We start from the raw sequence: 27,031 nt of genomic DNA on the forward strand, positions 1-27,031 counted from the left end.
GTGTGGGGGAAGAACATTAATATTTGCTACGACGTTGTTTTCCCCTGAGCAGTGGAGGAAGACAAAGGCAGAAGATGTGCAGTGCTGATATAAGTGGGAATGCCACAAAGTTTTACAAAGTTCCCAAGGGACTGGGTGGGGGCTTATCATGGGGTCTCAGACTCCTGAGAAGAGGGAGGGGGAAGATCATAGAATGTCCCCTGCCCATCCTATCATTGACAACCTTGGTTATAAAACACCAGAAGTGCAAATGTAATAGCCAGAATCAGAGGCTTCCTGCTCACGGATATGAGGGGGAGATGGACCAAAATAACCTTACAGCACTAATAGCAGACTCTGAGAAGCCACCCCTTCTCTCCTGGAGCCCCTATCCACACACCCCTTCTAAGTAATTTCTAACCTTTTGGTGACTCACAGAAAGAAGAGGAATAGAAGTTACTGGCGTTTGTAGTAACAGGATGAGAAAGTACGAGACTTCCTGTTGTGTGTGTGTGACAGCTGGTGATAAGTGGAGGGCTCTACACAGGAAATCCGCTCAGCTTCTGCAATGTGACCTGCCTGAAGCTTGGGTGCTCCTTCAGTCTGGATGTTGATGGCAGGACAAAGGGACGCCTGGACTATGGGCGATATGGTAGAGAAGAGTTTGGAAGGGCCTCTGGCACCTTCTACAGATGAGCCCTCCCAGAAAAGGGGAGACCTGGTAGAAATCTTAAATGGGGATAAGGTAAAATTCGATGACACAGGACTCTCCTTAATTCTGCAGAATGGCCTGGACACCCTCCGAGTGGAAAATGCTCTGACCGATGTCATCTTGTGTGTGGACATTCAGGAATTCTCCTGCCACCGCGTGGTGCTCGCTGCGGCCAGCAACTATTTCAGGTCAGCACGCCTAGGATTACAGTCAAACTGGGTGCAGGTTGTAAGGAAAATCAGTAACGATGTGAGAGCCCAATCTAACTAGGTGGCCATTGTTGCATGTACGGTTTGTATAACTATTTAGATTTGTGTGTCTATTGAAGATACAAGAAAGGAAGTTATTAAACCTTAGGTTTTAGGGTTGGAGGCATATTAAAGGAGATATTGGTATCATTTAAAAGCAATGTTTATGTATTACGGTGAATCTTCTCTGTATGTGTCTTTGTTCCAGAGGATGGAAAATTACTGAAGTCATGGGGATTTTTTTCCCCCTTGGTTTGATTAGTGTGTTGGAAACATGATGTTGTCTTTGTTCACCAATAGAGGTAGAGAAAAGTTTATGGCCCCTCATTTGGAGTTATCAAATGACTTGCTGAAAATTAAGGACTTCTATTGTGCACAGGGGTTGGATTAGAAAAGAAAGCATAACAAAGGTGCTTTTGCAGTGAGGGGCTCCCAGTTACAACACACTCTGAGACCTGGGCTCCATCCTGTCCTGTCCTTCCTGACATTGGGACTTAAGGCAAGTCACTGCGTGCTCTTGAGTTTCTGTTTTGTCATCTGTTAGCTGGGGACAGTGATTACCTTTCTGGGTTGTTGTGATAACTAAATGGGAGAGGGAAAATGCTCTTACACAGTGCCTAGGGTATAGTAGATGCTCAATATGTCTTTGTGAAATTCTTAACCTCATTCTGTTTGGTTCAGCTTAGAACTGTTTAGTGAGTATTTACCATGAGCAAATGCCGGGGACAAGAATGTAGGAGAATCAGGAATGCAGTGAATAGGGCTGGATCCAGGGTTCTCCAGATCACTGCAGACGTGGTGAGAACCAGTCCCCAAGGGAAATGAGGATGAAGAAGGTATTTGCGGAACTTGAAAAAGAAATGCCTTTATAATTCTTTTAAATGATAATCTTCTTAACTCTTGGTTCTGGCTGAGGAAATTAAGAAGTATTTACCTATGAAATATCTTGAAAAGTATTGTTTTTTCATTTTTCTGAGATGTTTAGAGGGAAATTTTTCCTTGGACTTCAAAGAACAGTGTCAATGGGCTGTTGTGGAATTGATTAGGTCCCATATGTAGACAAGGCAAGGGTTACACCTGGGTTGGCAGGAAGTAGTGCCTGCTATGTGCCAGACATTCACAGTTATCTGATTTTATTTTTGCAGTAGTGTGGTGAAGGTGGCTGATGTTCCCTTTTACAGATGAGGAAATGGAAACCCAGCTTTACATATGTAATCATTGCTAGAGCAGGGATTGGACACATTGTAGAAATCCTTGTTTTTTGCTGTAATACCAATTGCCCCTAAATTTAGGGCTTCGTTCCACAGGAAATATATAAAAGGTAATGGGTAGGCACAACATAAAGATGGGTTGAGAAAGATAGACACATTTCTTACTCACCAGTTTCGAGCATGGCTTTCGCATTGATCACAACCACTTTCAGAAGTAAAGGAAAGTCAACTTGGCTCAATATCCTGAGTACCCATTTTTAGGTGTATTCATTCTGTTTTGAATCACTGGAAAATGGTTGTCACACAAAGGTATACCCGATTAGCAGTTTTGTTAGTGGCTTGGCATAGGACTGCTGGCTGTATGCTCTCCAGTGCGTCGCTTATTACTCTGGTCCTTTTGAAGGTGTTTGGGCCCAGGTCCTTCGCACCTTGATGATGTGGGATCCTTAGGGAAAGTGTCTACCAGCCCTCAGAGGAGGTGGTACAATGAGTTGCTGGAGACTCCCACATGGTGTGCATGTCAGCCTGGGGATGAAGAGTTGCTTCCAAAACTGCCTTGTGGTGGAGGGAAATTCCTTCTATTCTTTTCTTCAGAGCAGTGACTTTTGATTCTTACCTTGGCATTTCCAAGATGACTTTTCTGCTATAATGAACACAGGCCTGGAGACAGGATTCTTTCTTCTAGTACTGTTAGAAGAGCTCTGGGCCACCAGTGTCACACATGCTCTTCCACAGCAACCCTGGGAGGAAGGGCATTTTATCCCAGTTTATAGATAAGGAACTAAAGCCTTGAGGGTCTCTGCTAATAAAGTGACCAAGTGGGATTTGGCCCTAGGACTGATATTAAGTCAGACATTGCCTCACTGCCTCTCTTGCTTTGCTTCTAAGGTTTTGAAAGGGGTTGGGAGCCAAGTTCCTTTTATGCTCACACTTCAGAAGGGCAGAGAGTCTGCTCTGTCTGAGAGGCTTCCGACACAGTCCTTTGTGCTTGGGAGGGCCTGGAAACTGGCTGTTAAATTATGTAATTTTCCCTCCTTTATTTGTTGAAAACATAAATATTTTCCATGGAGTGATGGAATCATAGTATATTTAACCAGTCCCCTGTTGACAGACATTTGGATTGTTTCTTATCTTTTCCTGTATAACAATGCTGTAATGAATGACCTTATACATGTCATTTTATATGCATGCAGGACTATCTGGGGTTGTATTTCTAGAAGAGGGTTTGCTGAGTTAGGGAGAAATGCATCTGCAGTTGAAGTGGATATGCCAGATTCTCCCTGGTAGAGGTTCAGTTGTTGTGCACTCCTCATAGGCTTGCCAAAAGACGATGGCTTCCAACTTTTGGATTTTCCCCAATCTGACAGATGAGAAACAGTATCTGTTTTGTTTTAATTTGCATTTCTCTTAATTTTTTAAAAAAGATATATTTATTTATTTGGGGGGAGGGGCAGAAGGAGAGGGACAGATAGAATCTTAAGCAGACTTCCTTCTGATCATGGAGCACATGGGGCTCAATCCTACAACCCTGAAATCATGACTCTGGGATCACGACCTGAGCTGAAACCGAGAGTCAGAGGCTTAACCAACTGAACCACCCAGGTGCCCTGTATTTCTCTAATTCTTAATAAGCTCAAACATCTTCCCATATGTTTAAGGATTGGCTGTAGTTCTTTTTCTGTAAGCTCTCTCATACGTTTTCAATTGTCATATATATTTTTTAAAATTAAGATTTATTTATTTATTTATTTTTAAAGATTTTATTTATTTATTTGACAGAGATCACAAGCAGGCAGAGAGGCAGGCAGAGAGAGAGGAGGAAGCAGGCTCCCTGCTGAGCAGAGAACCCGATGTGGGGCTTGATCCCGGGACCCTGGGACCATGACCTGAGCTGAAGGCAGAGGCTTTAACCCACTGAGCCACCCAGGCACCCCAGATTTATTTTTATCAAAGTACTACACGCAGATAGTTAACAAAGAGTCAAATATTATTTTTTTAAAGATTTTTATTTATTTGAGAGACAGTGAGAGAGAGCATGAGAGGGGAGAAAGTCAGAGGGAGAAGCAGACTCCCCATGGAGCCGGGAGCCTGATGCAGGACTTGATCCACGGACTCTCAGATCATGACCTGAACCGAAGGCAACTGTTCAACCAACTAAGCCACCCAGGTGCCCAGAGTCAAATATTGTTTAAAGGCTTATAATGACAAAAGTTTCTCTTTACCTCCTCTACCCTTCGGTTTTTCTCATCAGAAGCCACCATTTTTGACATTTAGCTGTTTGTTCTGGTATTTTATTTATATTTCTTCAAAATATGCTTACTACTATTCTTTTCTGATTTCTCAATGTTAGACATTATTTATTGACTTCCTAGCGTGTCTGATAAAGACTTAGCACTTATACCTAAATCCTTTACCATACACTTCCTTTCCCTGTAATCTCTCAGTATAATGTTATCACTTTTTTGGGTTAATTTTGTGTTAAGAATTTACATTATGTCCATGAAAACATTGTTTCCTGTTGATCCAAGTTGTGTGATAATGTTTTACTTTGTTTCTTGTAAAGCCTTTTATCTGAAGTTAATAATTCATTCTTTTTTCCATTTGCTTAATTTTGGGGCTATCTTTCACTCACAGCCTCTCACCATGATCTTTCATGTGGTTCAATGCATCAGAGAATCTACTGATTCCACTCCCCCTGCCCCAAGAATCTTTCTCACTGACAGCATTTTATACATGTTCTTTGGACCCACTGCCCAGCTATTATTGAGCTGCGTATATAACCCTGGTGGCTGTAAACAGGGACATTACTAGTAACTCAGACAATGTAGTTCCCTTTGGGGGCCTATTTTAAAGTCGTGAGTGGAATGAGGAAGTTGGGAAGATATATAGAGTTGGGCAAAGGAGAATAAAGCTTTAAAAGTAGCTCATGACATACATTAAATGTCAAATGTCCAAATAGTCTCATGGCAGGAATATAAAGGGAAGCATGATTTAACATTCATAATAATTTTTTTTAATGTCCTAAGATTATTAGTGTCTTTTATAAGACGACTAAGAGAGCCGCCATTTGTCTTATGCCTTTGGACATGTCCCTAAATCTAAGTCTTTGCAACTGGTTGTGCATCCTGTGTACTGAACCCCAGCTCCCCAAGGATCTCCATCTAAGAAAGTGGTTCTTGCCATTTTGGGGGGCATGGAGCAACTCACTGCCACTTTGGTTCATCCCATAAGCGATGTTGACCCCTGAGGGCAATCAAGCTGTGGGTCCCAGGGATGGATGAGGGAAGGAGTGGTGAGGAAGAGAGGGATCATCAGGTTTCTCACAGTCCTACCTCATGACTGGCCTTTCTACATGAACAAAAAAGCTTGCAGACTGAGGCTGAGTCAACAGCAAGCTCCTTTGTTGCTGGTGATGCCCCAGATCTGCCTGGATCTTGGCTTCTGCCTTGTACTTCTGTACTTCAATCTCTGGATCTGTTTCCCGGAGGCCATGATGAGGGGCCTTTGACCACTGGCTACAAAAATCAAGCACAGGTCAGGAATGGGAATGGCATTGTGGGACGATCTGTTAATAATATTATTATATATTGGGGCGCCTGGGTGGCTCAGTGGGTTAAGCCTCTGCCTTTGGCTCAGGTCATGATCCCAGGGGCCTGGGATCGAGTCCCGCATGGGGCTCTCTGCTCAGCGGGGAGCCTGCTTCTCCTCATCTCTCTCTCTGTCTGTCTCTCTGCCTATTTGTGATCTCTCTCTCTGTCAAATAAATAAATAAAATCTTTAAAAAAAATAATATTATTATATATTAACCAGTTACTGTATGACAGAAAGTGGGGTGAGAGGCTACTCTCAAACCACGTGTAGAAGTTATAAGTCTTTGCTTTTGCTGCATAGTAGTGTAAGGTGTCTACAAAGGAACCAGTAAGCGTGGATGATAGTGTAAGTGCAAAAGAAAACAAGAGTGAGTTAAGGCCCTCTAGGTCTGGATTAGAAATCTGGCTAATGGTGAGAACATTGAAGATTGCTGTTGCTACAGTGGTGAACTCCAGCAAATTGGAAGAAGTACTGATTGTACTTCTAGCTTGAGTTCCTGCATTTTATGCTTTTAATATTGTTCATTTGGCAGAACCAATGTGGTGGTTAATATTTAAGTACTTTAGGTCTATAGTATTTTTTATTTTTATATATTTTTAAGGTTTTATTTATTTATTTGACAAAGAGAGAGACTACAAGTAGGGGTAGTGGGAGAGGAAGAAGAAAGCTTCCCGCAAAGCAAAGAACCTAATGTGGGGCTTGATTCCAGCACCCTGGGATTATGACCCGAGCCAAAGGCAGATGCCCAACAACGGAGCCACCCAGGCACCCCTAGGTCTGTAGTTTCTTATCTGCAATTCTAAAATCCCCAAAGTGCTAATTGAAGAGCTTTTCATAACTTATTTGGTGGACAGATCTGTGTCTTAAACTGCATTTGTCTGATGGAGACATCTATCCTGAACTGAGGGGAGGCTACTTAGAGTCTGTTTATTCCAGTTAGGGCCACTATTCATATATTCGCTGCTGGAGTCCTCGTGTGCTGGATCAAGGAGTGCTGGAGGTGCTATGTAACATACAAACTACGGCAATACCCAAACAATTCTGAATGCCAGAGCTCATTTGACTGCAAGATTTTGGGATAATGTATTATGGGACTTTCTGATAAAATTTATTTCTTTTTGGTGTTATTCTTCTACCTTGTTTCATCAGAATATTTTTAAACATAAAATACTTGTAAACATAGTTTACATATAGTTTTGCATCTTTTTTTTTTTCATTATAATCCTCCCCAGGTTCATAACTCTTATTTATTTTGCTATAATTTTTAATAGATGCATAATATGAAAATCATTCTCTCATTGTGAATGTAGGTTACTTCAATATTTTGTTTTCGTAAATAATGTGGTAATAAACATCTTTGTAGTAACTATTTTTTGCAGTTTGGAATCTGGAAAGGCCAACACTTCTTGCGTCCTTTCTGCATACCAGGAACTTTGCTGGATTCTCTTTCATTTGGTTTAATCTTCACAATATCAACAATTAGGTAACAACAAGTAGATAAGGTTGTCTCGGTTTTACCCTCCAAGGAACTCACTTTGATAGGAAGGGGGCTTCCCCATGGGGATCCAAACTGAAAACAGATCTTTCCATTGGGCAGAAATGTGGCTGTTGAGACATTTCCTGTGTAAGACCCTTAACTCCCTCTCCCCACCATGCACTAGTATGATCTATACAGGCTGAAAATGAGGAGAAAATATAAAAATTATTGCCTCTGTGTTCATGTGCCCCTCACCTTGCATACATAAACGGGATACTAGGGGAACATTCAAGCCAATTTTTGTCTGGGGGCTGAGATAACAGACCCCATAGCAGCAAAGACTTAGCATGCCTTAGGACACCAGTCTGGGTCAAAGGATTAAATAAGAAATAAGGGAGCAGGTCAGGATGCAAGGTGAAGAGACAGTATGCTTTGAAAATATAGGGTCTCAAGAACCTATAGGACATCATTGGAGCAGGAACAAATAACTGCTTGGTATAATGGAAAGAATAGCATCTTAAAATCTTGTCACTGGCAGTTGAGTCTATACCCTTCCACTTATTGGCTGTGTAAATCTTGGAGGAATTGCTTGGCCTTTCTGATGTTCAGTGCCATTCATTATACAACACAATGAAGCTAATGATTTGTGTTTGTCCCAGTAAGTTTGTGAAATACACATAATAAAATAGATTCATTTATGAATTTATTTGCCTAAACATTTTATGCAGGATAATGACTCAGATTTCTTCATTCTAAGGAAGAGAAATCAACTGGATTTATGTAGGTAACTCACAGAGTGCCCCAGAAGGCCAAACTCAGAAAACAGACAGGGGCCAAGAAGGCCAGGCAGTAGCCAGGACCACAGCCCCAAACCACCCAGAACCATGTGGGGAGGACTCCCCCACTGCTGCAGGATCCTGGATGCCAAGGCTAGTGCAGTTCTGACCATGGGCATCTTTGCCCTTGCAGTTCCTGGAAACTGGAGGCTGCTGCTTCTCCTGCTACCTCCACTGAACGGGCTCTCCTCTGTCCCTGCTTCTTTGCATTAGCAGCTCCCAGTTCCTAGCCTGGAGTTAGTTAATCTGATTGGTCCGGCTGAGTTACACATGCCAATGCCTTAGCTGTGACAGAGGCTGGGAAAGTGTGCCTTGGATCTTTGCAGCTTCTGGATCAGGAAGTAGCTTCTGCCACACACTACATCTCATTCCAAGGGAGAATTGCCATACCTATGAAGGGCTTCAGATGCTGGGCGACCAAAAGCTGGCAAGAGTCTATTACATGCAACTATTATGTGCCAGACCTGCATTAGGTGCAGAAGAAGGGTTAAGGCATCATGAAAAATATGAAAGTGGTGGAGAATTCCATGATTCTTGTCTCATATGCATCAGAGATAAGGATACTGAGATATTACAGGCAAGAGGACAATTTTTTTGCACTTTCAGTTATTTTCTCCCTTCAAATCTTGAGTAGCCTCCCGTATATCTGCGAGAGTGTGTGGTGTACAGGCATCAACCATCATGCATGATCTAGAAACTGGCTGAAAGTGAGCTATGAGAGGGTCTTTGACAACATTACAATGGCTGGCATTTAGCAGACAGCTTGTAAGTATTTTATGTCAATATAAACTTGTTATTCCTCTTAAGTCACTGATTAGGTAGCATCCTGGTCAGAGCAGGAAGTCCTCTCGGAGTTGGGAGCCTATTGCACAGCTTTACAGAAGGGAAGGATGATCAATCAACCATGGTTACCATAGTAAAAAATTATGAGGAGCGGTTAAAAAGTCCAAAATGCTTCAGAATGTTGTGGATTCAATAAGTTACTCACATGACTATTTGGACACAAATGTGCTAGGCCTACATAGTGAATCCTGCAGATCTTTTTAGAATTGGAAGGTAGTGGGCAGAAGTTGCTGCCCCAAGGTAGAAGTATAATTGGGTCCTTTGAATTTTTAAAAAATTTTATTCATTTATTTGACAGAGAGAGCGAGCACAAGCAGGGGAAACAGCAGGCAGAGGAAGAGGGAGAAGCAGACTTCCCACTGAGCAGGGAGGCCGATACTGGACTCAATCCCAGGACCCTGGGATCATGACCTGACCCCAAGGCAGACACTTAACTGACTAAGCCACCCATGTGCCCAGGTCCTTTGAATTTTTAATGAAATGTCGTTTCTGGGAGTGCCTGGATGACTCAGTCAATTGAGAATCCGACTCTTGATCTCAGCTCAGGGCTTGAACTCACCACGGTGGTGAGTTCAAGCCTTATGTTGGGCTCTGCACTGAGGGTGGAGCCTACTTAAGAACAAAAATAAAAATTCATGGGGCGCCTGGGTGGCTCAGTGGATTAAGCCACTGCCTTCGGCTCAGGTCATGATCTCAGTGTCCTGGGATCGAGCCCCGCATCGGGCTCTTTGCTCAGCGGGAGCCTGCTTCCTCCTTTCTCTCTGCCTGACTCTCCGCCTACTTGTGATCTTTCTCTCTGTCAAATAAATTAATAAAATCTTTAAAAAAAAAAAATTCATTTCTGTCATCTCCACCCCTGGTGCCTAGGGCATGTGGGTCATCCTATAGTCAAGACCAGAAAATCCATTCTTCTCCTGTTTTGAATAATGCTCCATGGAGCTCTCAAATAAAACACAACAGAGAAATACTTTCATCATCCACATCTCAAGTTCTGAGCATTACCCCTATGTACACAGACATGTAGCTGTCCATTTACAAAAATGCCTTTGTAGAGTAGATTCTAATATGGTAAATACCAAACAGTCCATGAGATGAGCTGCCCATATGCAGAATATCTGTGTTTTTGGTAAAAGTGCCTTAGAGCTCACCATCCATCACATTGCTCAATGTTCCTATATTAGTCAGCATTCTTTTGGTTGCCAGAGATAGAAACTGAGGTCAAATCAGCTTGGGCAAAAGAGGAAGGTATTTGGCCACATAGCCAATTCATAGGAAGGGCCGGGATGTAGCAGAGCCTGGGGAGAAGAGGAACCAGGGCCTTGAACACAGTCTGGGTATTTCTTTCCACCCTCCTTTGGCTTCTTTCTCAGGTGGGATTTCCCAGATGGACTTCTGCCACACGGTTGGAGGTTTGCTTGTTGGCAGCTCTGAGACTCACTTCTCTTTGGTTGATTCCAGAGAGAAACTGAGGGGCTAGCTTCAGTTTGAAAAGCCCTCAGGGAAGACTCTAATTGGCCCAGTTTCATTCAATTACCCAAGCTTAGACCAGTCACTGTGTCAGGGAGGTGGGGCACAATGATCGGCCCAGTTTAGGTTAGGAGTCCAAGGTTGTCCAAAGGGGATGTGGGTGGAGGGGAGTGAAGAAGGGGAGATTGGTAAAAAAGGTAGAGAGCTTCTATTTGAGCCACATGATTTGGGTGGGACTTGGGAGAGCATTTCCCAGAATGGGAAGGTACTGGACTAAAGGAAAATAAATGTACATTAAAGAGGGATAATAAATCCTGGTTTACTTTCTTTTATTAGCTAACTTATTATACTTTTGTCTTAGCTCTGGCTGTCAGGAGGCTCCCTGCATGAGCTTTCCTTAGCCTAGGTTTCAGTGATATATTCTCCTCCTACTTTAACTACTTAGATCTTCTTACTTTTTGTTGTTACTGGTTTGTCTTTTATAATACCTCTGAGGGTTTAGTATGAGCCTCTTTAAGTTATTTCGCGTAAGTTTTTTTTTTTAAGTGAGCTCTAGACCTAATGTGGAGTTTGAATACGAGCCCGAGATCAAGAGTTGCATGTTCTACTGATGGCCAGCCAGATGCCCCTAGAAAGGCCATTTTTGTATAAAGATAAGTCTCCTTTGCTATGAAAAATATAATTTAGGCAACCTACATCTCCTCTGCAAGCTGTAAGGGTAGACATTATTTTATTACATCTAACTTTTGTGGAAAGCTTTAAGGCCACAGTAATTATAGGAGTTTTAATACTGCTATGACTTTAAAACATAATCAAACCAAAAGTTGCCTCATAGCCCTTTCTGAGGAGACACTTAAGGATCTACAAATTCACCCTCCAGGAAGTTTGCTTATGATATATCAGGTCCAGGCCAAGTAAGAACTCACACTAACTTTCACCGGGCACCGGGGTGGCTCAGTTGGTTAAGTGTCTGCCTTCTGCTCAGGTCTGATCCCAAGGGCCTTGAATCAAGCCCCTCATTGGGCTCCCTGCTTCTCCCTCTCCCTCTGCCTGCTGCTCCCCCTGGTTTTGTTCTCTCTCTCTCTGTCAAATAATTAAATAAATGAAATCTTAAATAAATCACTGACATTCAAGAGATCGTGTGTCATGTAGAGTAAGTTCTACATGGGATAAATATCAAGGGCATTTTGGTGTTAGGGGAATTAGGACAGGGGCAGATGGCCAGTGAATAATTCTTAAAAGGTGGGGTTAGGTATCACAGCACTCTGGGTTGATTGGATGAATACATGAATTGGATAGACGAATGGAATTTCACTAAACCCACTCTCTACCAGACATTGAATTTACAAAGATTGTTGAGTTCTGATTTCCTATTGATTTCAAAATCATAGTCAGAAGAAAGAGAGGCAAATCAGTGTTTCAGTACAGGGTGGTAAGTGCTACAATGGAATTCTGTTTACAGAAGGGGCATTAAATCAGACTGGAGGAAAAAGCAATCAGAGAGAGCTTCCTGGGAGAGTTGATATTACAGCAGAGTTTTAAAAGAGGAGTAGGCATTGGCTAGAAGGTGCCCAGTGAGGGAGAGAAAGTGGGAAGCATTCCAGGCAAAAGGAAATGCATCTGGGAAGGAATCATGCAGTGTAAGCATGGGAACCAGAGGTAGCTGAGTAGGGCTAGAGTAAAGATATGCATGGGTCAATAAGCCTGAGAGATGGGCAGGGTCAGACCATGAAGGTTTTGTTGAGCTAGAGTGAAGAGTTTGATATGTATTTTATGGGAAGCAAGAAGCCATGGTAGAATCGTTAAGCAGAAATGTGATTCGAGATTTCTGTTAAAATAACCCTTTGGGCTGTGGTGTAGAGGCCCTGTCAATCTAGGAAGACCCTCAGGTGGTTGCAGGCAGTGGCCCGGCCAGCAGGCATGGGGAGACAGTCTCAAGTGGCATTCTGAGTCCTCCGGGTAGCTAGACCACAAAGAAGCTGCAAGAAGGAGAGGCCCTGCAAGGTTGTGGGACTAGGAGACAAACTCAAATGGAAGCCAAACCATACTTTGGCTGAGAGCCAACTCCGAGCTTCAGGACTGGGAAAAGAAAGCAAAGGTGAAGTAACTTTATGATTTCTTCACCTACCACGCCATCCCCTTTTAGAGGAAAGCCCAGAAACATAAATCATTTTGAAGTAACTTAAGTTTTGAACTTGAATTTTTTGAACACCTTGAAGGAGATATGCACCACAGCTGTTATTAAAATCCGTTCTCTCTTATCTACATCTATGACCTGGACAACTGCTAGGTTTTAGGGCAGCTTTGTATGAGTTTCTAAAAGTTCTCTTTGGGGACGCCTGGATGGCTCAGTTGGTTAAACATCTGCCTTCAGCTCAGGTCATGATCCCAGGGTCCTGGGATTGAGTGTTACATCAGGCTCCTTGCTCAGTGGGGAGCCTGCTTCTCCCTCTGCTTGCCTCTCCCTCTGCCTGCTGCTCCCCCCTGCTTGTGCTCTTTCTCTCTCAGACAAATAAATGAATAAAATCTTTTAAAAAATAAATAAAAATAAAAGTTCTCTTTGGGAAGACCGATTAGAAATAGATGTCCTCTTCTCTGGGGTTGTCGCCACCTGAGGGCATGAGACTTAGGGGGTATAGCATGGTCTAGATTTCAGACCCACCCTAGCAGCTATCTGAGCAGCCCTCAGTACAGCCCAAACTATGGTAGTCCTTCTTCATCTTTGCCTTTAAAACTCTACTCCACTCCCAGCTGGAGCATCTCCTGTCTTTCTCTCCCCTCTCTCTCTGGATCTGTATCACAAAAGCCTAAGGACCAGGCCTGGCATTCCAGATTCCTCCATGGCAGCTGGTAGAGGGAGAAGTCTGGAACACAGAGATGATCAAATTTGCTCTATCACAATAGGGATAACTTATGACTTGGGAATACCTTGTGGTGAGGATAAGGGCCAGAGCCAGTTTACATGTTTCCAAGTGGTCAGAACTAACAAATGCTCAGAAAAATCTCAAAGAAGAGGCTGATCCATGACCTCTGGATAATGACAAGGTAGGTCATAAGGAAGCCAGCATGGGGTTCTTGGGGGGTTGGGATGGAATGTGTTTGGAAAAGGGGGTTGATAAGAAGCCTCCAGGACAACAGCTGGGTCAGAATGTGGCAGTGGGCAGTAAGCACAAATGCTGAGCCTGCTCATGGCCCAGTGGGAAGTGAAAATCAGAGCAGACCTCATTGAAGAGGGAAGTGGTGTTTTAGTCAGGAAAAGCCAGGTTTCATCTCTGGTAAGGAGAGGAATATGTGCCAAAGCTAATTAAGGTAAAGAACAACCACTATGTTTTATATTGTAAGATCTAAGTCAGGAAGGCTTAGGGTAGAGTTCATGGGCCTGAGATTCCAATTTGGAGAATCACTAGATAATCTAGTTCTCTTTGTAACACACTTTGTACCAGGAGCTCATTGTTATTTATTCCTTTCTAAAAAATTTAATTTTATTTTTCAGTGTTCCAAGATTCATTGTTTTTGTACCACACCAGTTCTCCATGCAATATGTGCCCTCCTTAGTACCCACTACCAGGCTCACCCAACACCCCCACCCACTTCCCCTCCAAAACCCTCAGTTTGTTTCTCAGAGTCCACAGTCTCTCATGGTTTGTCTCCCCCTCCAGTTTCCCCCAACTCACTTCTCCTCTCCAGCTCCCAATGTCCTCCATGTTATTCCTTATGCTCCACAAATAAGTGAAACCATATGATAAATGAGTCTCTCTGCTTGAGTTATTTCATTCAGCATAATCTCCTCCAGTCCTGTTCATGTTGATGCAAAAGTTGGGTATTCATCCTTTGTGATGAGGGTGTAATAGTCCATTGTCTATATGGACCACATCTTCTTTATCCATTTATCTGTTGAAGGGCATCTTGATTCTTTCCACAGTTTGGCAACTGTGGCCATTGCTGCTATGAATGTTAGGGTACAGGTGGCCCTTCTTTTCACTACATCTGTATCTTTGGGGAAAATACCCAGCAGTGCAATTTTAGGGTCATAGGGTAGCTCTATTTTTAATTTCTTAAGGAATCTCCACACTGTTTTCCAAAGTGGCTGCACCAACTTACATTTCCACCAACAGTGTAAGAGTGTTCCCCTTTCTCCACATCCTCTCCAACACTTGTTGTTTACTGTCTTGTTGATTTTGGCCATTCTAACTGGTGTAAGGTGGTATCTCAATGTGGTTTTAATTTGAATCTCCCTGATGACTAATGATGATGAACATTTTTCATGTGTCTGTTAGCCAATTGTATGTCTTCTTTGGAAAGTGTTTGTTCATGTCTTCTGGCCATTTTTTGGCATAATTATCTGTTTTGTGTTTGTTGAGTTTGAGGAGTTCTTTATAGATCTTGGATATCAGCCCTTTAGAGGAGCAATGTGGGTTTGGATATTGTGGTGTCAAATAGGCAAATCCACTTGGCTGGCAGGACCAAGTACAGGATGGCACTGCATGCGTAGCCTCCTTCTATCTACTTATGCATCCATCCATCCATCCACCCAACCATCCATACAACAAATATTAAATGTCTACTGTGGGCCAGCAAATAATTGAGAGAGAAGTAAAATCCAGCCCTTGCCTTTCAGAGCCTTATAAATCTAATAGAGGAGAAGACTAATTAAAAATAGACCATGTAGGGGCACCTGGCTGATTCGGTTGGTAGAGCATACGACTCTTGACCTTGGGGTCATGAGTTCAAGCCCCATGTTGAGTCTAGAGGTTACTTAAAAATAGGCTTTAAAAAAGGGTACAGAGAAAAAGGGTATAGAGTGTACAGAGAGAAGTCTTTCAAACCCAAAGCTGTTGAGGTAAACAGAGGCACATGCTTGAAACTGTGGTTGTTGGGCATAGCTGTATCAGAGGATGGGGTGGGGGTGCATAGACCAGACTCTAAGGGGCCTGGAATGGTAATATTGACAGTACATTAACATTTCATTTTCTGGGCACTTTTAATACAATCTTCCTTAGCATTTGGGGCCCAATTGTTATTCATTATCCGTTTGTCTAATTGTGTCAGTCAGGACTCTTCATTGCATATGGCAGATACTCAGTTCAAACTGGTTCAAGCATATTTTGAAAAGAAGTTATTTGCTCACATAATTTAAAAGTTCAAGGTATTGATTTTAGGTCTCTCTAAATCAATTATGTTCACATAATGTCATCAGGAATCAGTTTCTTTCTGTCTCTTATCTCTACTTTCCTCTGTGTTGGTTTCTCTCTTAGGGAGGGTCTTCACACATGGAGGAAAGAAACTATCTAGCACCTCCAAACTTTATTTCTCCCAGCTCAGTTGTTACAGTACAGAACTTCTCTTTCCCAGTGGTTCCAGAAAAAGGTCTACGGTTGGCTTTGATTGGACTTGTTTCTTTCCATGCCCATCCGTGAACTGTTCCCTGTGGCATGGGAGATTTAATATGGTGACTTGGGCTATGTTCACCCTTAGTCTGGGAGGTGGGGCTAGCTCCCCTCAAACCTCTCAGATATTGGCAGAGGGATAGTTTCTTAAAGGAAAATCTGGGTATGCTTACTAAAAAGATTAGGAATGATGTTGGACGGGCATAATAAGAACTGCCCATTATATTTTTATAGTTGAATCATTGCGGAATCCTGGCCATAAACATTTCCTGTGATTGATGTTCTATCCTGCTTGATCTTGCAGGACAGAACAAGCCCTTCTTTCTGTTATACATTTGGATGGGCTGGGTTACATGGCATGCTGAGGTCTCAGCAATGGTCCTAATGGGGCTGGGAGGGACACTGGTTCTGTAGAAACATAGCTGGAGTTCTGGTCTTCAAAGGGTCCATGTGCAGTGTCCTTGAGGAGTGCTGAACTGGGCAAGGAGATTGGCAGAAGGCAGTTCTTTCAAGGCTTGCTATTTAGAGTCAGATGGGGACAGTTCTGGGGTTCTAGCTCCTCTGTCGGTTTGGAGGCAAGACTCAGCCGGCAGCTGGGGGCTCAGGGAGCTGACTCCAGGCCCCAGGTAGAGATGGGGCCTTAGGCCTCATGGAATTCTAGGAGGCTGGAGCTTAGAAGGTTCATCATGGAGCCCAATGCAGGGCTCAGTCTTGTAGCCCTGAGATCATGACCTGAGCCAAAATCAAGAGCTGGACACTTAACCAACAGAGCCACCCAGGTGCCCTAACATTTATATTATTAAATAGAATTAAATAGAATTTAACTCAGTTAACCGATGTTAGAGCTATTCCAATACAGATTATGTGTCACTGATGGAGAGTTAGTTTCAGGTATAAATGGGATGGTGAGGGGGATTAGAGGAAGGACAGAGCAGGGTACAACATGGGTGGAGTTATCCTAGGAATGAGATAGTGGGGATGATGGGGTGGGTGTTGGTCTATGGGCCTGTGATTGGGGTTAGAGGTATAGGAGGCAGGGGTTTCAGAAGCAGGTGTGGAGGCTCAGGTCCAGGGGGTGAACCATAGTAATGTTGGGCTGGGTAAAAGACTCTGAGTTGATTATATTTAGGAAATGCTGGGACATGTTAAACCTTATCAGAGGTCTAAGTGGAATGTTTGTTCCAGTGTGGCTGTGTTCTTCCTTTCCAGGCTCCAGGCCCTGGACTTGGGAGTGTGATGGGTATGAGGGTAGAGGGCATATAAGGCATGCCTTATGGATCCGATTCTTCCAAAGGTGTTTGATAATTTTAGAGGGGTAGAATACTGTCCAAAGGAAAACACACAGGGATTAGGAAGGACAAGTTCATTTGTTCATTCATTCACTCATTCATTTTCTCCCCAAATATTTACTGAGTCCCTCCTAGGCTCCAGGCACTGTTCTAGCTCCAGGGATACAGTGGTGAGCATGGTGCAACCCATGCCCTCACTCAGCTCATGTTGTAGTGGGGAGACCACTGTTAAATTAATTAATTTCAGGTTGTGACAGATTGTAAAGAAAAAGAAAGGAGGTGAAGATGTTAGGGAGTTGGGAGCAGCATTGGGGAGGGCCTCTCTGAGGAGGTGAATTCTGAGCAGAGACCTAAATGACTTGGGCAGTAAGGCTGGCAGAGCTCGGAAAAGAGTGTGGCCCAAGCTGTGCTTGGGGCCACACCCTAACTTCATTCCAGAACACTCTTAGGCCCATAGAGGTTTTTATGGCTATTGTGGGAGACGAGCTCACTTGCCCAGCCTCTATTTTGGGATTGGCACTGACTCACTGCTGAGTATTGGGCAACTGGCTCCCTACTTGAGACTATTTCTATTAGAAATGAGGATCTTAATAGCTACCTCTGTTTTACAAGAATCTCATGAGAATTGGTCAGTGTCTGTCTAGAAAGTATTTTTTATTATACAAAAATTTATTTATCTCGAGTGTAAGCCAAGGAGTAAACGATTAGCAACTAACTCGGCTTTGTTTCACAGAATGAAATTTGGTCTGGTTCTGTTGGTGCTCTTGTTCAGTTGACCCCTAATGGTAGCCTTGAACTCCTGCTGATTTTCTTGGTTTCAGCACACTGTTGAGCTCTAGACCAAAAGCCCAAGGTTCTCATCTCCATTCTATTTCTGACAGCCCATATGGCCTTGGGCAATTCACTTAGGTTCTACCTCGATAGTCTATCAGCTATAAAATGGGTATAATAATCAAAAAAGTACTATTCTTTGTCCTACAATGTGCTAAAATCATAAATGTAAGAGATTACTGTTATTAAAGTGGAAATCTAGGGATGGCCCACTTTACATAGATTATATACCTTTTATGAGGTCCCAACTTGGCCTAGGTATTTCCATGGATTGCCCAAGAGAGCAGCAGGGGGCCTGGGAGTTTGGTCTATGAGAAATATGTAGATCTATTCTAGGTTCACCTTGTCAGTATTGAGCATGATTGTGGCCCAGGAGAATGTATTTAAGTGACAGAAAATCAGTGACAAAATCTCAGAGAAGAGCAGAAAAATATTAGGACTTTGGGAGCCAAAGCAGGCAAAAAGAGCCCTAGAGAGAGGACTCTGTCTTTAGGGCACTTCCTTTCTCTCTCCCATGAACATTTATTGAGCTCCTACCATGTGACAGGCACCATGCTAATGTCTCTGGACAAGACTGTGTGTAGCCCTAGCCCTTACTCTGTTCTGGAGTGGCTGTGGACAACAGTGCAGTGACTCTGACACCCACTTACCTGATAGGCACCAGGCCAAATGCTGGCTAGTCAAGAGTTGCAAGACAGAGTGTGATAGGTCTGCCTATTCTAAGTATCTCCCAACAGCCTGCCAAGATTCCTCTGACATGGTCTAAAATACCTTTCCCTAGTAAGTGCTGGGTATCATGCAAACCACTTTGTTTATATTATCTTACTTATTCTTCCCAACAAGTGACTGGGGTAGGGACTATTATATCATTTTACATAGGGGGAAATGAGGTTTGCTCACTTGTACAAAATCATGTAATGAAGTAGCATCAGAGCCTAGTCTAGACCACAGCCCCCTTTGCCTTCCAATAGCCTGCACTGCAGACTCTTCTTCCTGCCCTCTCCTGGGCTCCTGGAGCCCCTTTGCTCTAGTCACACACACACAGAAAGCTGGAAGTGCCTGAGAATTTACCTACTTCTGGGATGGCCCATAACTAAGACTGTCAGCAGGTGCTAGAGAATCATAGATCAGCTTCTTTGCCTCTTATGGGGACAGCTCTGGAGTGTATTCACCAATGGTCCCATGTAGGATCAAGCAGAAGTTTCTGTATGACTTTTGTCTTGCTTAACCTCCTGCCTTCCCCTGTTCTGTTCTTTCTATATCCCTAACACATCACTGGCTGATAAGGGTCACTTTCTGGGCAGTCAAGAGTCCCACTTGGATAGGGGCTGAGCTGAAGCAGGATGTTACTCAATGACTGACTCCAACAGAAAATTCAGAAGCTGTGTCTAGCAGTGACAGGCCTGATCAAGAGTTCAGATGATCCCAGAGATTCCAATAACCGTGTCACATGGGAAAGACATAGGCTTCAAAAGAGCCCCTCAAAGTGCAAGACATTGAATTATATAACTTATATAATTTATATATATAGTATATATATAATAATTTACATACCTATCTTGTTTAATATTAAAACATCTCTCTATTGGGCTTTTGCAGTTCTTATTGGAATATTTGAGATCATATAGATTCAACAAAATTCATATTTTACTAATCTTAAAATCACTTTGCAGGTGAAATAGCATTTCTAAATTTCACCTTGGTGGGACTCTGTCGATATGTTTGCCTCAGTTAGGTGAAGCCTCATTTGACCCCATCATCACTGCCCACCCTCTCCTGCCAAAAGTCCCATTTTCCATATTGATGTACATAACATTCATGTGGGTGACATTCACTTTACCCCTGAGATGATGGCAGATCTGGGTGATGCTCTAGAGCTTTGCCATCTAATAGAATAGCCACTAGGTGCATACAGCTGTTGAGCAGTTGAATTATGACTGGTCTGAATCAAGGTGTGTGTGGTTTTTTCTTTTTAATTTTTAAAAAAGATTTATTTATTTATTTTAGAGAGAAAGGGTGGGGAAGGGCCGAGGGAGAGAGAAGCTTTAGCAGACTCTACCTTGAGTGTGGAGCCCAACTTGGGGTTCAGCAAGGTGTGTTTTAAGTACAAAATATACATGAGGGATTTTGAAGTCTCAGTGTGGAAAAATGAATGTAAATTATCTCATTAATAATTATAAAATATTTGTTACGTGTTGAAATAACATTTGAAGTGTATTGGGTTAAATGAAATTAATTTTATCTCCTTTTACTTTTAAAAACATCATTACTAGAAAATCTGAAATTACACATATGGCTTGCATTTTATTTCTATTGGGCGGCGCTCCTCTAGGGACTCAGAAAAAAGGGAGGCTTAGGAAGTGAAGTTGTTCAAATCCTGGAGAGGCTGAGCTGGGAAGAAATTGTGTGCTTGCTGTGATGGCAGGGTTCTCTATGGGATCAGGAGGCAGCAAGATGGGTCCTGTGTGATACCACCTCACAAAGCATATCGTTCTGCGGATGGCGCTGTGCATCTCTGGTCAAGAGAATTATGGCTGACAAGTGCCTTGTAAATCAGCCATCTGCCCAAATGACATCACTGCCTCTCTGCTTCCAAGTTGTGATTTAGTAACTCTGCAGAATTCACATTTTTACTTTCTTTCTTGCTGTCATATTCCCTAGGAGAAAGAGGCCAGTTGAGGGAAGAGAAGACGAGGAGGGAGAGAGGGGTGGGAGGATTACTGTTGATTACAATAAGGAGCTGGGAAGGACACAAGGAGACCCTAGGGAGAAGATCTCATTGGTTAAAACAGAAGGTTCAAAAAGTCAGCTAGTCAAGTGATTTCTCTCTCTCTCTCTCTCTCTCTCTTCTTTCTCTCTTTTTCTCAATCTTTTTCTTTCTGGGGACTTTTGCTGTTTATGATTTTCCTGGGACACCAGAAGCAATTACTTTGGTTTTGCAGATTAGGAAATGGGGTAAAAAAAATTGATGAGGGATTCCCAGAGACAAATAGGAGGTGTGGAGAAGGGAGGAGTAGCAGGATTTAGGAGTAAATCCCTCTGTGTTGGCAAAGAAGTCCCAGTTTGGGGAAGTGCATTCTGTGACCCTGGGGCCTTCCCATTTCAGTGGCTTGGTGAGGAGATAACGGCTTTCTAAGGGTCTTGTTCACGTATCTGAAGTTCAGGAGGTCCAGTTGCCTAGCAGGGTGGCGACTGCCTCAATTAGTACCGTTTCTGGGATGAGGCTTTGGCATTGTCACAAGCCTCCAAGCTCTGTATGGGTGCAATTAATGCATTACTCTAAAGGCACCTGTCACCAACAAACTAAAGTGAGAACACACCTGTTAAAAATGTTCTTTTTGAGTCCTGCTTCTGCTCCCTTCAATGGCTCCCCATTGCGTACTGAATAAAAACCGAACTCCTCAGCCTGCCTCCAGTACCTTCCACAATCAGGACCTAGGTTATCTGGCTGCACTGATCTCTCCCCACCCTCTCTCATAGCCCCTGGGCTCCAGCCAAACCACCAGCCTCCTAGAGCCTCTGCATGTCCCACACTCTTGCATCTACTTCTCGTGTTTATTACCTGAAAGTCCTAACCATAGCTGTCACATAGCAACATTTTTTCCATGAGCAGCCATCTCTGGCCAGTACAGCACTTACTAAGTCTTTTTTGACCCTTGTAGACTATAATTTGTGCATATGTGTCCTGCTAGATTCTAGAATACTAGGGGTTAGGGGAGAGACTGTTTATATTAGCCAGCCTGGGCTGTCATAAATATATATATATATATATATATACCACAGACTGGGTGGCTTCAACAACACAAATTTATTTTCTCACACTTTTAGAGACTGAAAGTCCAAGATCAGTACAGTATGGTTGGCTTCTGGTGAGGACTCTCCTGGCTTACAGCCACTGTGCTCACATGGCAGAGAGAGAGGGAGAGTTTGGTGTCTCTCCCTCTTCTTTTAAGGACACAAATCCTATTGGATTAGGACCCCCCACACCCTTACAACTTCATTTCACCTTAATTATCTGCTAAAAATGCTATGTACAGGGGCCGCCTGGGTGACTCAGTGGGTTAAGCCCCTGCCTTCGGCTCAGGTCATGATCTCAGGGTCCTGGGATGGAGCCCTGCATTGGGCTCTCTGCTCAGCAGGGAGCCTGCTTCCTCCTCTTTTCTGCCTGCCTCTCTGCCTACTTGTGATCTCTGTCAAATAAATAAATTAAAAAAAATCTTTAAAAAAAAGTGCTATCTACATTGGTGGATTAGGGCTTCAATATATGAATTTTAGGGGGACACAAGTCCAGAGACTGCCTGATATTTAAATCCCTTCCTGCATTTGAGGCCCCACTGGCCAGGCCTGGCTGTAGGGCCAGCCTTCGGGCCAGAGGAAACCTGGAATGAGGACTGAGAATGAAGTCAGAAACCTTGTTTTGGGATACTAGTCATTGAGAAAGTACAGATAAGGCCTGGGCAGGAGAGGGGACCCACAAGGCTCCCAAAACAATCTCTAGCATTCTGAGCCATTGAAGTAGTTTTTTGGGCCAATAAAGTAGTTCTAGATCCCACCAATTTGGCCAGTAGGGCTCTTATTGTCCCTTCAGATCTGGGACTGCTGTAGGGACCACAGTTGGGCACAGCAGTTCAGTTTAGTTAAGTACCAGTTGAATGTCTGGTGTGTGCTGGGTGTTGGAGGAACAGAAAGCAATCATTCCAGGTCTTGATCTTAGGAACCTTGCTGTTCCATGGGGGTAGATGGGCGTGAGGGGGGGGGGTCTGTTTAAACCTAGAACTAAGAATCACAGTAGGACTCACATTCATACATCTCTCTTTCAGGGCCATGTTCTGCAATGATTTAAAGGAAAAGTACGAGAAGAGGATCATTATCAAAGGGGTCGATGCTGAGACCATGCACACTCTTCTGGACTACACATATACCAGCAAGGCTTTGATCACCAAGCAGAATGTGCAGCGGGTCCTGGAAGCTGCTAACCTCTTCCAGGTGTGTGAACAGTCTCAGTGTTCTCCTCCGGAGCAGGGGAAAGCAGCGACTCCCCAGAGATCTGCCCGGACTGGTTTCCAAGCTCGTACCTGGCACACATACATACACCACACCCACACACACACACTTAGCTGGGCCTCTGCTTACTTGGAAGTCCGAAGAGGCTCCTTGGAAATTTCCTGAGAGGTAGTGAGATGCAGCATTCACTTCTTAATACCATCAAGCCAGGACAGCCTGGTGCCTGGAATCGCTACTTGGTTCCTGACTGCAATGACTACAATTTGCAGAAGCCTAATTGGAGCCAGGGGTTCTGGTCATCACTTCAAAATGTCACTTCTCTCTTTCTCTCTCTCTCTCTTTTAAGATTTTAAAAAATTTATTTGAGAGAGACAGAGAGCAGGGGGAGAATCTCCAGCGGACTGCGTTGGTCCCGGGGCCCGATGCAGGGGTCGATCCTCACAACCCTGAGAGCACAGCCCCAGCTGAAACCAAGAGCCAGATGCTCAACTGACGAGCCACTCCAGCACCCCTCATATATGTAACTTCTAATCCTTAGCACAACAGGGGGAGATGGTTATTTCTCCCTACTTTGCAGGTGGGAAAAGTAATAATGTACAGAGAGGGGGTTATTTGAACCCTGGGCTTTCCGAGTCCAGGCGCAGCATTTTTGCAGTATACCATGCAGTCTGTCTGGGAGCAGTGTCTAGATTTGAGGGAATGCAGGACCTTGCCTGGTCAGCACTTTGTGGTGGGTGTGGAAGAAGAGCACTTTTCATGAGGGGTATTACAGAAAATAAAAGAGAGAACCCTTGGGATTAAGTTTTATGGTTTCCATTTGACTATGTTGGTTTCAATCCAATTACAATTATATTTAGCTTCATGGGATAATTAGACACATAGATTCTATCGGTTGCATCCATAGTTATCACAGGGGCCCCACCCCCATTACTGTTTTTGCCTAGGTCTAAAAGTACACCTTGGACTTGGTTTTGCCAGGTTAAGCGGATTGTCTCTGAAGATGCTGAGATTTATGACAGAGTCCAGGGACAAGCCTGGTCATTCGCAGGGACGGGGACAAACATCAGATCTTATGCGTGGTTTGGGACTTTGGGAGGTGGTATCCTCTTGGATCCTCTGTAGGTCAGCATTTAAAGGAAAACAAAACAAAGTCTGGGAAGGTGGGGAATGAAAGGTCATGAGTCAAGACCGTGGACAGTGGGATTATCTTTGTTGAAGCTGGAGTCTAGGCAGGATCTGTGGAGTCCAGCAAGGAAGGGAGAGTAGAAAGAGGGAGGAAACTCTATGAAACAGCACTGATGAGTTCCGAATAATTGTTTGCCAGTTTTATTGTCTCAGTTTCCTCAAGGCATTTTAAAGATAATAGAGCGAGTTACATCTGACAGGGCTGGTCACGCCTTCTGGTGATATGTCCAAGTCAGTTACCCACCCCTGCCCCCAAAGCCTTCCCCCTTTCTTCATCCTGACTTGCTTACCCCATCAGCTGTTTACCCCTTTCAGCTTCACCCCTTACCCTTTCAACTGGCAGGAAAATACTCTCCTTTCTGTGGAGGGAGGATCTTAGCAACCTCATGCTCAGCAGCCCTATTTCATCCCACCTCCCACCCCCACCCCCACTGCTCCAACAATCTGACCGCAGGAAAAACCTTCCCTAATAGGACCTCTATCTAGTTCAGCTTTTGCCTGGGAACTACAGTGTATTTTACCAGGGTGTGTGGGTGTGGGCGTATTTGCAAATCTTTACTTAGCTTCTTTATTTTCAGTATGATGTCTTCCTGTGTCTTCCTCAATTTCTGGAGTTCAGAACCTCTCTGGTCTGGTTTCTCCAGAGGATATATGTTTTCCAGCGGGAGTGGAGTTGTTCGATCATTAAGAGGTAGAAGGAGTCTCAGGAAGCTTAAATTCTTCTTAAAACCACCCCTGGTATTAGCTCCACCTGCCCTGGCCTTGCTCTTTCTCTGGGATTTTAATATTCCTGCTTTTGAGGGTTCCGAGGGACAAACTCCTTTGTAGGCACTTGGTCTGACCTCTTTCTCTCAGCAAAGCCATTTGCCAGTCTTCATAGTCTATGGTTTGGGGTTACTGATAACTCCCAATTTCATGGAGGAGGGAGTTTGTCTTTCTGTTTCTTGTTCTCCTTTCAGTTTTGGGTGATTTTAATAAAAACTCTTCAGATAGTAAAGAGTTTTGTAATGTTACAAATATTTTCCATTGGTTATTTGACTCATAATTGTTGGCTATGACTTTTTTATGTACAAAATTTAAAATTCGTGTTTTGTCATATCTATTGTTCATTTCCTTGATGTTTTTTTGCCTTTGTTACATGTTTTTAGAAAGAACTTCCCCACTGCTTAATTATATCTTATTCACTTTAATTTCTGTTAGTCTTGTTATGTCCACACCTTTGATACTTAAATCTTTAATGTATCTGGAAATTAATTTTAGCATAAAGTTTCTCCATGTCCTCATCCTCTTGCTCCTCCACCTCCTCCTCATTTTCTCTCAAGTGGGAGCAACTTCAGTAGAAATTTTGGTTTTAATCAGAGGTGGAAGGAAGAGGAAATAGAGACAGGTTAGAGAGAAAGCATGCTCTGTTTATTATTGATTCCCCTATTCTGGTAATCCCTCATCTCAGAATTTTCCAAGTCTCATTCACTTTCTAGGCAAAAAATAACTAAGTTTCTCTTTGAGGCTGTTTTACTTATTTTCCTATGAGTGTTAATTCTTATAAAAACAAGAGAAGAGTGCTCTGGGCATCTGGGTGTCTATTTAACCTACTTTCTAATTTCTGTTGCTTTTGGATGACTTGCTTTGAAGTCTCAGGTGAAGAAAACTGGGAATATCTTCATGCTTGAAAACACCACAAGGGACAGAAGTTTATAGGTTGTTGAAATCACTTTGTGATTTAAGAAAAGTATGTATTCATTTGAATGGATAAAATATACCCTTATTCCAAATTCAGAAAAACAGAAGGGGAAACAGTGGAACATTTTGCCATGTTCACTTTTAACCATGTCTTGCTATCCTTCATATCCTATGCACAGTGTGTGTGTGCATATATTAGTCCCACTCATTGTCTCCAGTTTTTTAAACATGAATGTTAGCACACTATACACCCCATCTTGCATTTTGCTTTTTTGGGCTTCGTGATATATTTTGGAGATTGTTACAGATCAGTATGCATAGAGAGTTTTCCTTCCTTTTTTTTTTTTTTAAAGATTTTATTTACAGAGAGAGAGAGAAATCACAAGTAGGCAGAGAGGCAGGCAGAGAGAGAGGGGGAAGCAGGCTCCCCGCTGAGTAGAGAGCCTGATTCGGGGCTCGATCCCAGGACCCTGGGATCATGACCTGAGCCGTAGAGGCTTAACCCACGGAGCCACCCGGGTGCCCCCCATGTGCTCCTTAATAGAGCCTTTCTGGTGGCTGCAAAAAAATTTTTGGGTCTCCTGAAAAATGAAACATGTCGAGTTATCTTAATGGTCTCTTATAAGGCAGAGTGGTAGAGTGTAAAGAACATGGGTGCTGGAGTCAGGCAGAACCTGGGTTTAAATTCCAGTTCAGTCATTTATTTGCTGTGTGGATGTGGACAGGTTATTTAGATCATCTGAGCCTCAGCTTTCTTATTTGTAAAATTAGGATGATAACAATACTTTTACCTACCTTTTAGGGAGAGTTATTTAATGAGATGCTATTTGTAAAATGCCTGACGCATTATAGATACTGGATAGAATTTTCTTCCCATTATTTGTACATTAATTTTAACTTTACTTTGGACAGTTAGTGCCTTGAATAAACTGGGCTGATATTGAGCTGTGAGAACATTTTCCTATGCCATCCCCAAATCTTTGCTTTGTCCCATATTAGGATTATAAGAGACCATGGTTTAAAGTTTTGTTTTATCATATTCGTATGATACTTGGTTAGTAGAATGAATTGGTCTGGTGCTATATTTAATTAACACAGAATTATAGGTGGAGAAAAGAGTGACAGAATGGGCATTTTATCTTGTTATTTTAGAACATCCACAGAGGCCAATACCACATTTGTGGGACTGAAATTGATGGGAATCAGAGTATCTTATGGTAAAGGTTTTTAGTTGTCTGGTGGTAAAGGTTTTTAGTTGTCACACCATTGCTGATGCTCAGCTGCTCTCTCA

General features: G+C 43.1%; 1 protein-coding gene across 1 annotated transcript in view; it reads left to right on the forward strand.

The window, feature by feature from the left end:
- Nucleotides 1–562: 562 nt before the first annotated feature.
- Nucleotides 563–27,031, forward strand: part of KLHL6 (kelch like family member 6) — a 59,373-nt gene continuing 32,904 nt past the window's right edge. Inside the window, exons 1-2 of the mRNA XM_059391451.1 lie at nt 563–879; nt 22,692–22,857. Of these exons, the coding sequence (XP_059247434.1) occupies nt 587–879; nt 22,692–22,857 (459 nt within the window). The 5' untranslated portion in view covers nt 563–586. The remainder of the gene's footprint in view (nt 880–22,691; nt 22,858–27,031) is intronic.

Source organism: Mustela nigripes, chromosome 2 (assembly GCF_022355385.1).
Source record: "Mustela nigripes isolate SB6536 chromosome 2, MUSNIG.SB6536, whole genome shotgun sequence".
NCBI lineage: Eukaryota > Metazoa > Chordata > Mammalia > Carnivora > Mustelidae > Mustela > Mustela nigripes.